The sequence below is a fragment of the Dysidea avara genome, chromosome 1, assembly GCF_963678975.1.
Source record: "Dysidea avara chromosome 1, odDysAvar1.4, whole genome shotgun sequence".
In the NCBI taxonomy this organism is placed as follows: domain Eukaryota; kingdom Metazoa; phylum Porifera; class Demospongiae; order Dictyoceratida; family Dysideidae; genus Dysidea; species Dysidea avara.
In genome coordinates, this window is record NC_089272.1 from 57,729,953 (window position 1) to 57,746,086 (window position 16,134).

At 37.4% G+C, this 16,134-nt stretch overlaps 1 protein-coding gene and 2 long non-coding RNA genes across 3 annotated transcripts in view; 1 reads left to right on the forward strand and 2 right to left on the reverse strand.

The window, feature by feature from the left end:
• Positions 1-1,953, reverse strand: part of LOC136237745 (uncharacterized) — a 43,222-nt gene extending 41,269 nt beyond the window's left edge. Inside the window, exons 1-2 of the long non-coding RNA XR_010692590.1 lie at positions 1,529-1,953; positions 368-1,157 (exon numbers count right to left, since the gene is read on the reverse strand). This is a non-coding gene — a long non-coding RNA (uncharacterized lncRNA). The remainder of the gene's footprint in view (positions 1-367; positions 1,158-1,528) is intronic.
• LOC136237720 (E3 ubiquitin-protein ligase TRIM71-like) lies at positions 1,590-11,114 on the forward strand. The gene is made up of 3 exons (XM_066027937.1): positions 1,590-2,176; positions 9,114-9,658; positions 10,160-11,114. The coding sequence occupies exons 2-3, from the start codon at positions 9,171-9,173 to the stop codon at positions 11,034-11,036; spliced, it is 1,365 nt and encodes a 454-aa protein (XP_065884009.1). The 5' UTR covers positions 1,590-2,176; positions 9,114-9,170; the 3' UTR covers positions 11,037-11,114.
• A 1,150-nt stretch (positions 11,115-12,264) lies between these two features.
• LOC136237739 (uncharacterized) lies at positions 12,265-13,181 on the reverse strand. The gene is made up of 4 exons (XR_010692589.1): positions 12,691-13,181; positions 12,539-12,638; positions 12,391-12,486; positions 12,265-12,337 (listed from the first exon to the last, which is right to left on the reverse strand). It is a non-coding gene; the product is annotated as an uncharacterized lncRNA (long non-coding RNA).
• Positions 13,182-16,134: the final 2,953 nt, after the last annotated feature.

Here is a 16,134-nt window from a genome sequence, read left to right on the forward strand (position 1 = left end):
AGTTTAAACTAGCGCCGTCCGCCTGGCGTGAAATTTCATTGGTTATTTCTATTCACGTGATATTTTTGCATTTGGCTTGCGTGGACAACCAACCTGAAATAGACTGTAGCAGCTTGATGTATTATATTGATTAATACAACATCAATATCGTGTCCTGTACAAAAACTCCAATAGCAGCTAGTGGTATATTTTTGATATACTACAGCAAACTAGCCAATAGAATTAGTATATCACTTGTACATTTGATATACGCATCTGATTGGCTAAAATTTTTTGATAGTGTTTAGTTGTTTTACCAGTTAGGCATCAGGGAGATTGGTCTACTATGAGAAGATATGTTTGGCATCTCTATGGTTGCATTACTTACAGATTGAGCTGAAATTTTTACTGCAAGTTGACCTCAGTTAGTCTCACGTGGCCAGATCCTATTTTTTCAGGGTAATTGTGATATCGATTTTCAATTACAACCATCCGTCAAAAGGATCTGGTCCAGAATCAATATGCTAACTTGTTCTCACAACTTTAAATGTTAACAAGAATTTCATCACAGAACATGTACATTGTGACTACAGCCAAACATCTGGTGAAGTTGTAGATGACAAACAGAGGTCACTGTTTACATTGTGTAAAACTATTGAAAGACACATGGTAAAACTGGAGCTTAAATGCTCAGTCCAATCTTAGCCTTTTCCATTTCACAAGAAATCAATTCACACTTTTTTTTACATCATCAGAAAACAGCCTCATAAGCACTGGCTGGCTTTTCTGAAAGAAGTTGATGTTTCAAAAGCTTTGGGGTGTAAACACAAGTTTGTATATTGATTCTGGACCATATCCTTCGTCGAGGGGGAACCGAAGGGTCCACAATGCAGCTGAATCTCATACAGCTTTTTTAGCACTGAATTTTTGCGAATCCTCTGAAACTTAGTCAAATTCTAGTAAAACTTTGGATTCTTTAGGATACTACATTAGTGTGGTGGCACCCACTGAATCTTTAAAGTAGAATCCCTGAATCTTTTGTGAATCTGAAAATTCTGAATCTCGTATGCAATTTTAGCTGCGCTGCAGACCCCTCGGGGGCACACATGAAAATTGATAAGCACCACCCCGAGAAAATAGTGTCCGGCCACATAAGACTAGACCTCAGTGTAGTACATCTAGAGTGCAAAAAAACATAGTTGTAAGTTTTGTAGTGTTTAGCTACTATACCTCCATTGAAATATGCAAACTACAAGTTTGTCAGCTCAACAACAGAAGGTATTGATTGACATACACCAACTACACTACTCTGAGGATTACAGACAGTGACCGAATGACCAAAGTACTCCTACATACATTCAGACACCCAAAATACACCCATAGGGTTCAGGGTAGACTCGCGGCGTCCGACCCTAAAAAGAAGGCTTTTTAGGGTCGGGCGCCGCGAGACTTGGTTCAGTGGGGAAAGCGGTCTGGGCACGTGCACAGAGATATTCACTAAAACCACTCACTAAAATCAATGTTCTCTGCTTGTAGTCCATGTCCTTACCATTCAGTCTTCAGGCGTTGTCAAACACCTTCAGACGTTAAGTTTCTTCTCAACGAATTTAAAGTTTAAGCGCACTTGATGATGGTAACGCCTCAAAGTTACTTATCAGGTGTAGTCAAAATGGCTTCTGCTCTCCTTCCTCCCGTGTCTTCTGTGGTGATGTCTCATTTTCAAGTGTTGATGGAACATTTTGATAATCCAGACCAACTTCAAGATGCTATTGACTGCAGTGAAGAGTGTGCCACTTTGTGGAAGTATCCCGCCACCACGCCCCTTTCTCAATATTGTACTGATCATCCGCGAAGAAAACTTGACGTGTTCTGCAGACAATGTGGAACAGAGTTATGTAGAGATTGTGTCTCTCATGGTCACTCAACACACCAGCGTACTAGCATTGCAACTGTGACTGGTGAGGAAACCCGGAAACTGGGAAACGCTGCTGATCACATCATTGGTATACTGGAAGAGACGAAGCGAGCAGTGTCCGTAGTGAGAGAGATGAGACAACGTGTAAGGAACAGAGAGGAACACAACCTGGAGAGAGCGAGGGAGGTGTTTAATGCTCTTAGAAAAGTCATCGATGAACGAGAGGAACACGTTAAAGCAGTTATTAAGAAAGAAGCAGACAAGAGGGAGAACACACTAAAGGTATTGTATTCATTACACCATGGTGTATCTGTTTATTGTGTTAGTGACATGATACAGGCTGTTGATGTGTAATAATTCAGGAAAACTTTTTTTTGTAAAAGGTACTTTGTATGCAATCAGTTGTACCGCCATCAAAAAATAGTACCACAAACTATAGAGGATATCTGTTCCCTTCATTTAATTAGTAACGGTTACTAGATGCCATGTTTTTGAGGCAAAAATCAATGGCTTCCCATTTGAGAAAATGAAATTTATGGCGATTGTGCATAATTGGAGAATATCACTATAAAATTATGTTGAGTGAATACTTGAACGAAACACACCAACGAGAGCTGGAATTTAATGACCCTGTTTCTTCCAGCTGCTGTGAAGTGATATTATTGAGCAACAAATCAGTAACATAACAAATGTACACTACAGCTCTTTGGCTTGTAACTCACCTTTGCCTCACACATTTACGAAGATAACCTGTGATTATATCAAGAGTATGAACTCTTGATTATATACTGTGACATCAAGTGGATACCCTCTATTAATGATCTGAGGAAGAACAACTCTAGTATAAAGGACACTAGGTGTATGATGGTTTGAAGGGTTTGAAGCACCCTCGTGCAGGCCTAGCCTTTTGGTGGCACCCTTCCTATTTGGATGAATAAATAAATAAATAAATAGACAAGGGATGAATTGGAGTTTTGCCTCAAAATCTTACATCAGGCGCTGAAAGACATCATTATGTTTTAACAGATAACCTCAATAGAGTTTGGGGGTCTGGGGGTGCAACCCCAAAAGATGCAGGATTTTTGCAATTTGAAGGCTTAAAAACCAATGGCGGATCCAGGATGGGGCATTTGGGGCAAATGCCCCCCCCCCCCCCTTCAAGAAATTGCATACAAGATCGAGATACTCTAATAGAGCAGTCAATTACTCTAATAAAGCAGTCACAATGTTCATGAGGCAGTGCAACTTACTTATGAAGCTATAAAATTAATAGGATTTTATTTTACATAATATACATGATATAATATATTTGGTAAAGGATAACTAGCTATTATTGTTTTTGTGACCTTTTTTTTTTTGCTCTTCAACTTTTTTCAGCAAGGTGCCCCCCTCTTTCCAAACTCTGGATCCGCCCCTGAAAACAACCAGAAGTATATGCTGTAAAAATAACAATTCCTGCAACTTTTCCCAAAGATTTAAAAATATATATATTTTTCAGTAGGTGGAGGGGTCCCCCCCCTCAGAATCGCCTATGCTATTAATAGGTATAATAAGGTATTAGCTCAGCTTAGTATAATGATGTGGGAGACGCCAGACATATTATAGTTTTTGGTATTTCATTAAGTTATGTGTTGGTGGTTTAGTGGTGGACTTATGCCAACCACAAGTTAAATTGTGAGGTTTTAAGGTTTCACGGTAAGCACTTTCACCAGACACTGAAGGACATGGCCTAGTTTATTTTGTGGACTGGACTCATGGACCGAGCTGAAAACAGCTTTTTAATGTATTGTCTGTTTTTTTTGTAAATGCTGAGCACACCATTATCGGGCTTCAACTGTTGACCACAAAGGAGTAGACGTGGCCCACAAAATAACATCACCCAAAAACCAGCCTTAATTTTCCCTATTGACGATGAGGCAGTATTTGTTAGGTAAACTAAGCCCAAACAAGCCTTCAGGTCGACCCGTAATGCTTTCGGGTCATTCCGTGTCAAATCAACAAGGAATTTAGGGTCACCTCTCAGATTTTGACGAAACTTGGTGTGTTTGTAGTACCTATGGTGCTTATCACTCATGCAAATTTTTAGCTCCATATATTCCACAGTTTCTGATTTATGACCACAAATATTTTGAATATTTCATGAAAATTTGGTCCATCTCTTGTTACAAAATCAATTGCAACCTTGCACTGTGTAAATATTTGTAAACACAATTTTCAGTGATGGAAGACTGTTGATTGACCTTTCCAGTGATCCCCAAATTATGGGATATCTACTTAATTATGGTTCAAAAGTACTTCATTGAAAACTTTAATCCCTTATATTTTGAAAAATGCTGCTTGAAATTTTTCGAATTCTTTTGTGAATAATGATTGGGTCATAGTCTATGTTTGATAAAATTTTTATGGTGGGACCACAATGGGCTCAAGAGATATAATGAATTATGTTGTGGTATGCGGTGGAATTTCTAGTCTATTATTGCTGTATTGGAGTGTACACCTCCAATAACCACTCGCAACAAGGCCATGCCAAGTTTGTCTTACAGAGTGAAGGTGTCTAGGTGCATTGCAACCTGTATTAATGACCACCTGTAATGAAAGGCCATCTATGTGCTGCAGTTAAGTTATACTTCTTTAATGTATAGCATCAAAGCATCAACCCTTTCTAGCAAATCCAAAAATGGTCCTTATTAGACAGGTTGACTATAAATTACAGATCTGACCACCATGTGTCCATGAACATCATGTAAATGTACCATCTCTTCACAAATACCTTCTTTATTAAGTTGAATACCAATATAGTGGACTTAGCCATATTTAAGTTGCATATGTGGCTACATAGATACATACAACAGAACTCCTCAGAAGGGATACCTGGATACCTTGATAACCAGGACACCTGTTTATACACTGTACTCCCACTATAGTGGTGCACATACATTTAGACCAAGATACTTGTGTGGCTTCTGTAATATGAGCACTTTATTATGTTCCTAGCAATGGAGGGTTTTTACCATACATGCGTTAATTGTACCTCAATATGTGAAATTAATTACTACATTACTTTACATTCATGACCACTTTGAAGATCAAGTCATAAACTCATGCACATACTCACATAGGACATGCTGACCACATACTTAACATTTGCCTGTACTGATCTTCAAAGCGTCAACCCAAAATACTTTGAAAAACCATTTTAGTAATTACAGTACTATAAATCACACATTGAGGTGCAAGCAAGTATTAATAATATAAAAACTTTTGGTACAAGTAATGCATCTACTGTATATAGTGTAACTATTCTATTCCCTGGACCATTGATGAAGTGTTCATTTTTGAGAAACCACAGACTTGTCTTGGGCCCAAAATGTACGTACAATTATAAAGTAAGATCATGAGGCTATTAAGGTGCCCAGGTATCCTTTTTGAAGAGGTCTATTGTACCTATGCAGCCATGTACGTAACTTGAATAGTGTAGAGTGGGGATATGTATGTAAGTGCACTACGGCGAGATTTTACTTAATAAATAAGGTATAACTGAAGAGATGGTATAACATTAATGTGTTTATGGACGCATGATAATCTCATTTATAGTCTACCTGTCTAATAAGGACCATTTTTGGATTTGCTAGAAAGGGTTGATACTTTGGTGCTATACATTAATATCCAATTAAAGTATAAATTAGCTACAGCTTATAGATGGTCTTTCATTACAGGTGGTCATTAATACAGGTTGCAATACACCTAGACACCTTCACTCTGTAAGACAAACTTGGCATAGCCTTGTTGTAAGTGGTTATTGGAGGTGTACACTCCAATACAGCAATAATAGACTGCAAATTCCACCGCATACCACAACATAATTCATTATATCTCTTGAGCCCATTGTGGTCCCACCACAAAAATTTTATCAAACATAGACTATGACCCAATCATTATTCACAAAAGAATTCGAAAAATTTCAAACAGCATTTTTCAAAATATAAGGGATTAAAGTTTTCAATGAAGTACTTTTGAACCATAATTAAGTAGATATCCCATAATTTGGGGATCACTGGAAAGGTCAATCAACAGTCTTCCATCACTGAAAATTGTGTTTACAAATATTTACACAGTGCAAGGTTGCAATTGATTTTGTAACAAGAGATGGACCAAATTTTCATGAAATATTCAAAATATTTGTGGTCATAAATCAGAAACTATGGAATATATGGAGCTAAAAATTTTCATGAGTGATAAGCACCATAGGTACTACAAACACACCAAGTTTCGTCAAAATCCGAGAGGTGACCCTAAATTCCTTGTTGATTTGACATGGAATGACCCTTTCAATAAGTTGCTACAGATTTAAAACTATTCAATGGAATTTTCTATTGACTGACTGAGTAACTGACTGGCTGATGCCTTCATACAAGCATAACTCAATAACAGCGAAGGCTATGGGCTTGATTGTTCTCTGTTCGACATCGCTTCAGCTCGAGAGGTGCCTTTTGGCATACTGCAGTACGTACAATGCATTCTTTATGGACTTACCAGTGCATGTCCTCCTTTGTGTCCCATTCATCTTTGCTGACAGCAAAAAGTTGGTAGTACATGATGGCTTCCCTTCGTAACGGAAATCGTCCATATTTTTTATAGTGGCTATTTTGATTGCAGAGGTGCTTTTCGAATAGTTTTTAATCCGAAATGCTGCATGTGTAATGATAGCTGACAACAAAGCGTAATGGATACTTCACTTTTCAGACAATAATTGATATAGCTGGGGTGCATGGTGTTATTTCTATGCATGGGTTCACCAATCATAATAATTATTTACAAAAAAAAGTTAACAAACAAGTACACAGAAAAAATTGGAATTTTCAACCAGAGTAGGGACCATAGCACATCGATAAAAAGTACTGAAACAAGTTGGAGTAGTGCATGATATTAAAATCACAGTAAAACAATAAGAAGTGTTATATCCCTGCTGTGCTCAAGATACCATAATGGAAATGTACAGTAGGGATATAACACTTCTTATTGTTTACTGTGATTTAATATCATGTACTACTCCAACTTGTTCCAGTACTATTATCAATGTGCTATGGTCCCTACTCTAGTTGAAAATTCCAAATTTTTTATGCATGTTTGTAAGTCACAAATGTCATGCATGTATTAATTTATTATGAAACTTGTGTCTAGTAGTGATAGAGACTATTCATTCCTTTGTTTACTGTTTAAGCTTCAGTAATGAGCTAGTATATGTTCTTAGTGTCATAGCCACATAGTCTCACACAGCCCACCTACTTATATAAGTTTATACCATCTGAAGTTGTGTGTATTCATGGCTGTGTAGGAATAGCTACACCACCCTACAAAGCTATGGTTTGACTACTGTCATGTATTTTTATAAATATTTTTATAGTTTATGGCATGAGCGACCTTTGTGATTTGAGTAGGAAGAGCAGTACCAGCAGTTGTAGTTCAATAATGGTGTGCCCAGCTTTAAGAAGTTTTAAAATAGAAATGTAATTTGCAGTCTGTCAAAGTAATACTAAAATACCCAAGCTCTGGTGAACCAAAGTGAATAACACTTCTTATTGATTTACTGTGATTTAATATCAGGCTCTACTCCAGCTTGTTTCAGTACTTTCTATTAGTGTTCCACTGATAATCGGATTAATAGCCGATATTGGGAATCTTGGTTATTTAAGTATTCCGATACCAATTAATAGCCACTTGCACCAATCGTCGTCATCATAACTATCATCATAATACAGTAGAACCTCCATTATCCGAACACCTGTGTGACAATTCAATCATAAAAGTGTTCAGACAAGTGAATTTGTTAGGATAAATAAAGCCCATTCATTTATGTACATAGTTATATTCAACTACTCTAATAGAAAATACACTTACTCTAATAGAACGTTCATCTAATGGCGAAATACTCTAATAGAGCAGTCACTTATACTGTTTGGATAATCAAAGGTTCGGATAATCGAGATTCGGATAATTGAGGTCCTGCTGTAATGCTATGCTAGCAAAACATGGGCTGGAAATAATATTGACATTATTCTAGCATAAAAGGTGCAGGAGTCTCTTTGTTAAACATTGAGCAACTGCTACTTACTGTGTTTGCATGAAAAAGATGAAATACTCTAATAGAACAGTCACTGCACAAAAGAATTTTCTAAATAAAGCAGTCACACATAGCTAACTTGATAGGTGTATGGATATTATCGGTATCTGTATCGGTGAAAATTTACTGCTAGGTATTGGTATCGGATCGGTAGGTATTTTTCTATATCGGTGGAACCCTACTATCATAAAATTCGGCAGAAATAAGTTAATTCCATTCGTTTCAGGCCGAACAATTAGGAAAAAATGTATCAACCCAGTGCTATTATCGAACTCTTAGGGATCTATCCCTAATACAGTCTGCACATTTCATGGCTAAGTTATTTACGATCTATTTACTGCTTACTTCTACAGGGATCAACGGGAGTGCCTTGAGGCGGAGCTAACGATACCACAACACTCACTTGGCCACAGCGCTATATACTATGATTGCCTACATTATCCAGGAGGGATGGTCAATGTCATTACTACATCACTTTTAAATACAATCACCCAGATGTAATATTAAGGATTTGAATAAGCAATCAAAATAGAAACCACAAGCAATAATATTATTAAACTATCTCATGATAAATCTCGCTACCAGATGCTGCATGAAGTGTTCCATGGCTTAACAAAGCATCATCTGAGGGTGTATCATGTTACAAGGAGATGTGGGGCCAGGAGAGATTTTATTCTGTGAACAGAACAAAAAGATTGTTTTGCAGGTAGCCATGGTGTCACACGATGATGTCGTTGGGTACGATCCCTGAACAATTTCACACTTGGTGCTTCATCCAGCATCAAGGTAGCATATTGTGTGAAGTCACTGGGAATCCTCAGTACTCAAGAGACCTTAGTACTCCAAATTCCAAAAAATTAGCTCTTGTAATTAGAAACTTTCCTGCGCTTGCCAAAATTTGGAGCACATTGCATTCAAAGCACGGGGAGTGCCGAAAATTTAGGGAATCTACAGTAATTGTTATTCCAACTTAATTACAGTTGACCTTAAGGCCATCACAAAACTACTAATAGGAAATCTTTACAATGTACTCTCATTTGTTACTCAAGTATGTAAAGTAGTGGTATTGACTTGTTGGTTGTTATTGTCCCTGTTTAGTTATAACTGGAGGTATTACTGTTACTGTGGACACAACTACAGAATTGTCTGGAACTTATGAAGAAGACAAGAGAGAACAAAGTGACTACCACTGAATTGGTTAGGAGGAGGAAGATACTGGAGAGACAACAAGATCATCTGATGATAATGAAGAGGAGATCAAGACTGGAACCAGTAATGAAGGAGCAAAGGGAAGTTGAGTATGGCAGAGAAGTGGAACGTCTCTGTGAGGAGGTGACCAATTTGGGAGGATTTCCACTGGACCCCAGCAAGTGTGAAGTGACCTTCCCTACAGCAATGGCAGTAATGAACAAAGAGTCATCACTAATGATAACACTAAGAGATGTTAATGGTGACAATGTTGATGACAGGAGCCACGAAGTAGAAGTGTCCGTGACCACCCAAACTGGAGAAGCCATAATAACGGAACCAGTCAAGGATGTTAGTGGTGGAAACTACACAGTATCCTTCACTCCCAGGACACTTGGAGATCATGTGATATCAGTTGTAGTTGATGGACAACACATCCCAGACAGTCCTCACAAGTAAGGAATAGTGTGTGTTCTATTAGAGTGTTTTGTGGATATGTACACCATTACAGTGAAACCTGTGTATTAAGGACAGACCGATAGTGTCCTGATTTTCCATATCAGTATACACCCTAAGGGATACTTTGGAACATTACAAAGTGTCCAGATTACTCATTTTCAGGTGTCCTGATTAAGAGCTAGGTTCCACAGCCTTAAATTGTTATAATTATATTAAAACCTAGTCAGCAAAGTACAAGTTTGGTTGTGGGTTTCAATTAAGACAAACCCCATTAATCAGTTACTCAGTGGTCGTGTAGTTTTACTGTTAAATCCACCTTTGTAGTTTGTCTCTATAAGTGGTGAATTTGAAAGACAACACCTGTATTTCCAAAGATCAATTTTTACAAGTATATTTCACCACACTATGTATGTCATCACACTTCCTGTACATACAGGAAGTGACATCACTAGTATTATTAGTACAGTAGATCATGTGATCCTGTCATGTTACTGTAGGATATCAGTTGTACTGAGAGACTACAGCAAGATGAGACAACAAGATTGTAGTATGGTGACTGATTATGGACGGAACAAGTTTGGTAGTCTCAGTGATGTTGCTATAGGAGTACATGGTGAAGTAGTTGTTTGTGATTATACTAACAAGTGTGTGATAGTGTTAGACTGTAACTTGACATTGTTATCAGTGATTGGACAAGGAAGTGGTAACAGCAGATTGGACTATCCTCGTGGTGTAGCAGTCAGTAAGGATGGCATCATAGCTGTTAGTAACTCTCCCCCATGGAGTGGTAGTAGTAGTAGTCATCAAGTGAAGAAGTATTCCCTACAAGGAAAATTATTATCAGTGATTGGTAACAATATAGGGAACAACAATGGCCAGTTTTATGATCCTATAGGACTAGTCTTCAGTAGTAATAAAATGTTGTATGTTGTAGATAGTGGTAATCAAAGAGTCCAGGTATTCCAACAAGATGATAAATTTGCATTTACATTTGGCAGTTTTGGGTCCAACCCTGGACAATTTCAGTTTCCTGTTAGAATAGCAATTGATACTGACAATAGAGTGTTAGTTAGTGACTATCATGGTAATCATATTAGTCTCTTCAGTCATACTGGCAGTTTTATTAGTAGGATAACATGTGACAGACCATATGCCATTACTGTTAGCCCTGATGGTCACATCATAGCTGGTTGTGATCGCGGTACAAGTATTAGAGTATGGAGCCCCACCCATCAGTTGATTAGAGTGTTTGGAAAGAAGGGATCTCAACAAGGAGAGTTTAATGAAATTTTTGGTATATCAATCAGTTCTACTAGTAATATTTATGTTGTGGAGGGGATCAACAAGAGACTACAAATTATTACTAACAGTTAAATTGTGTGTTTGTATGATGTAATCTATTATTACCATGGTTACTACTTGTTTACATAATATGATAATATTCTAACTAGAGAGGTTGATTGGTACATATTAGTGTGTGACAAATAGAATGCTGGCATAACTGTAATTATTTTACTGGTTTTGATGGTTTTGGTGCAACAAGTTAAGTTGTGATGTAGCTACATGAAGATGCTATAATTATGGTGTAGTGTTGTTGTTACTATGTGGCCACTCAACGAAGAAGTGACCAGAAAGTGTAAATTAACAGTAGCCATACAAGTGTGTTCAGATCTGCTAAAACGGTCTTCCACACACACAGTTCTATGAAACTTGAAAAGCCATCACTTTGTTTCAAAGGATCAAGTAAGTGTTAAAGTTGAAAGTTCTCTACTGCAGTAATCTGTGTTGTTGTTGTTTACTGTTTACCAAATCCCAATGCAATACTGTACCATAGTGTGGCTAAGGTAGCATGTAAAGTTATGAATTACAAATCTCTGTATCAGTGATCATGTGATCACACAGCACTGGAAAAAAAATACATTTATGCCTGCAGTGCATATGTATAGTAGATATTAAGCAAATATCACATTCACTTATGTGCTCATCATGATATTTGATCTAGAGTAAATGTAGTTTGCTTCGATCACATTAATTGTTGTTGAGTGTAGAAGATAAACAAGATTTGCAGCACATGTGGACTGTATTTGTGCAATTTCACACACATGGACAGACATAGCTAACTAGGATATAGATGCTATGAATCTGAAGTGTATGTATAAGACACATGTAGCATACACATGACTAATTTCACTTATAAGCTACTAGCTGTAGTACCTGCCCTATCGTGCAGGTACTACAGCTAATTTCACTTATAAGATATGTAGTTTGATTCAACAACTAATTTGATTTCAAAATAAAACATGAAAATATTATACAATTCCATCATCAGTTTATTTACTTTTAGTTCAAATGAGTTTGACACTAACTGAAAAGTTCACAATGGCTTTGGTCTTCTGATTCTCCAACATAGCTCTACTTCTTGTGCTACAGCATCTACTTTGTTAAGAGACTTTCCACATCCTGTCATTTTCTACAACGCCACTACAGTGCGGTGTGTATTTAATCAATTTCTTTTTTCTGGTAGACGATTAGATGTCTTATCTCTGTCGGTACACTAGCTGCCACCAGAATCTTGCCCAACTAATTCATCGGTTGCTCTTAGTACTCCTTCATACTTTCATTTTGATTCTGCACCAATAGTTGAAGAATAGTGCAGTGCTTTACACACTTTCTTTCTACAAATAGAATATCTGTAACATATTGTAATACAAGCCACAGTAATTCTTACAATGTGCCTTCTCTGTCTTCTCCTAGAATGGCAGCGCAAGCTGACTGTTGTCATGTTTCTCTCCTGGCATGGATGGCCTTTCTGAAGTCACTGCCCCTGTCAGAAAATGGATAACTCTACACACAGAACACACATTTTTGGAACATACGTTTAATAGTAACAGCTTCAGGACTACTTCATTTGTCATTTTATCAATAACTGCTTGTATGGTTTCTTGATTACCATCCAATGAAGTCCTTTCACCAAATCTGGCAATATTATGGGAGTAAATTAAGTTTCTCAAGTAACATGTATTCATACTTGAGACTGAAATGTTTGTGTAGTTCTTCTACAATCTTATCATCATCATCTTCCAATACGATATGTCACGGACAAACTTCCTATGATCAATTGGCGACAATTTTTCTCAGCAGAGTTCCTCTGGAAGCATACTGGGAGTAACAGGGCTTCTGGGTTTCTTCCATGATTTTCACACAGCACCTGCTCGTCACTCGCCCGCGCTTTCCTGTGACATGCAGCGCGTGAGCTCTTTTCTTCATGGAGGCTAGTCTGGCGCCGCCCGCCCCTTCGCAAAAAGTAAGGGTCTGGTGAAATACAAATACCTAATCATTTCAAAAGGAATTCAATTAGACAGCGTACGTATTGCTTGTTACGTCAGATGATTGCACTTCAATTCTAACAAAAGCATTGTGTTGCCAAGGCGATTTCTGTGTGAACGTCATTGGCATGCACTAATTGGCTAGCGCCGAATCTGGCGCTAGAGATGATTTAGTAACTGTATTTCACCAGACCCTTACTTTATGCGAAGGGGCGGGCGGCGCCAGACTACATGGAGGCCTGGATGGAGACACCGAGGGGTCCTACACTTCTTGAAATCTCGTACGCTCCCTGTAGTAGAAATCAGAAATCAAGCCTCTAACCTCCGTAATTCTCTGTAAATTAGAGAATATTTCCGTAAACTAAAGCTTGCGTAGGCGGAAATTAGTAGAAATCAACCTGGAAATCAGAAATCACGGTAGAAGCTCGGGAGGCACACTCTAGCAAAGATTATTCCTAAATCATGATGTATCATTTGCTGTTTGGGTTTATAAGGAGAAGGCCTGTTTGTGATCCTAAAAATCGAAAAGGGATTCATTGTAAAAGAATTCCTCCCGGCCCGGCTGCCAATGAATGCAGGTCAAATCGGACCTCATATTATTCTCACTGTTTATAATTCATACCGGATTCAGTGGTCTTAGGTGTGTTGGTGGTTTGTAGTCAGTGAATTCTGCCATTCTAAGTGATCAGTGAGTAACTACTGGCTATACATAGTACCCTGGATATAATGTATCAGTTTTTTGTTTCTGCTGAAATGCTGTATGGGTAGATTCTGAGGGACTATACGGATGCTGGTTGTGTAGTTTCAAGAGTTACGACAATGGTATTTCCCCATGTGCAAACAAATATCAAGTTGAAAAATTTGGTTGTTACCTACAACATGTAAACAGTGACATAACTTTATTTGATTAAAATACTTTTTGTACTTCATCTAAGACTTTACTAGAGCAAGATACCTATCCTCCAAGTAACCTACCAATATTTTATCTCTATACCATGCAGAGATTTGTGCGATGCAGTATTATTTGTTAAACCTGTACCACCGTATACTCACTACATGGATTTAGCAGTAATAAAGTTTCTTGCCTTAGAACATCTTAAGTATCTTTATAGAGCATGTAAATCATCAAATCCATTCATTGGTGGTTGGAGAGACAGCATCATGGTAGGAGGTATACATTCAACATGTATTGAAGTGTACTGGATTGGAAATGATGGCCGTATATTGATGTGGTCTGTTCTGTACTGTTATATATCAGAATCTGCTGAATAGAAAATGAATACAAGGAAAAAAGACAAAAGTACAACGAATTGAAAATCCACTGCCTCTACCAGCTCAGCTCAGGCCAACTTATTTTGGTATGCTACACTGAAAAAGCCATTTGGCCAGCATCATTTCTACTAGTGATCAAAATCAAGTGCATTTCCGGCAACTGAACACTGGAACAGAGGCTGTTCTTGCTGTGTATCTGTCAGTAGTAAAAAAAGTTATTTCTGTAATTTATGCATGACAATTCAACATGTGTTTGGTATAGTCTTGATATAGTGAGTTGTAAACAATTGTTCACATGATAGTGAGCTATAGTGTGAAGTGTACTTAGTTTGTCAATTATGTGTAATTCATATTTACATCATATTCATATCATGTGTATCATACATATGTGTGCCATGGGATTTCAGATGAAGTAAATGTGTTACTATATGTACTGCATAAAACCACTCAGCATACACATGTTGTAAATATCACATGTGGTCTTTGTAATATTCAAATCATATTCGGGTTGTCTCACATATAGTTAACTATATTTGCTTCATATGTACTCTGTCGTACATATAGACAAATACATAATTTTTTCCAGTGCAGTGTTGTCACTTAATCTACTGTTGTGGCTGACTTTGCAATGATAATTTGCATCAGGGAGTTCCCCTACTAAAGTATAACAAATTTATATTTTAAATGTGGCTTTTAGTGTTAACATATCATGATCAACTTTTGGCTTTGCCAAGCTCTCCTGATGGACTAACAACTACATCACTTAAGGCACATTGTAGTGTCTGGTGAGATAGTTTAGGATTTTTGGCATATTATGTAGTTTCCTATTAGAGGTGTACTGAAACAAGGTTTTTAACATTACCGATATCTGATAATGATATCGCCAAAAGAAGCCAATAACCACTAGTTAATCCAATACTTGTATTACACATTTTAACATACAAGGCTTGAAATACAATTTCATACTACTGCTGCAGAGCAGCCTTACAAAGGCAGTAATATTTAATTAAGCTCTTTGTTTATGGTTTGTGGCCACAAGCTATACTACAGTGAGGTTTGAACACCAGCCTACTTGTACTTAAAAACCATGTTATCCAGTGTTACCTTTGACTTGTGGGATGCATGAAGTTTTATTTAATAGTTTAAAGACTATTGTACTTGGCTAGAAATAGTGTGTTACATTATTTTATGACATGGTTTCATCATGACTATAGCATCTTGAGTACTGAAAGCTTAAAACTGGGCACCCCAGGACAAAATCTGTGTTGTACTGGCAGTTTGACAGTACACTCAAAAAAATTACCGGGAGCCCTGCACTAGTGGTTTGGCTTCTACTGAGCAATCAAGACACACAAACATTAATTATATCCTTCCATTTTAATGGCTTGTGAAGAAGGTTGGTACAGCTAGTTTCCTGTGACTCCTTTATTCTAAAGGTACTATATAGCTGGTACATTTGTAAATACTGTGATAAACGTTTCAACAATAGAACTAATGAAAATATTGTGTATTAAAATGTATGGCTTCCTGTAGCGTTGTAGCACTTGCCGTAGAGTGAATAAGCCACTGGTATACCATGGATAACTACAACAGAAACCATGAACAAACTATTGCTACTGTGTATATAAACATTAGCAGTAATGGGTCCTTGTGCTATTCTGTACTGATATTGGTAAAAATCCTATATTGGCGGCCGATATATTAGCCGATTCGATAATCAGTACACCGCTATTTTCCATATTATTTACTTAAATCCTAATACATTCTGATTGGCTTAATACATTACTAACACAACAGTGTTGAACACTCACAAGACCCTACACTCCTATGGAGGTAGGTCACTATTCTAATGATTGGACAACTGTATTCTAAGA

Coding starts and splice junctions, on each gene's coding strand:
- LOC136237720 (XM_066027937.1), top strand. CDS start 9,171: ATGAAGAAGACAAGAGAGAACAAAGTGACTACCACTGAATTGGTTAGG. Junction 9,659..10,159: donor ATCCCAGACAGTCCTCACAA/GTAAGGAATAGT, acceptor ATGTTACTGTAG/GATATCAGTTGTACTGAGAG.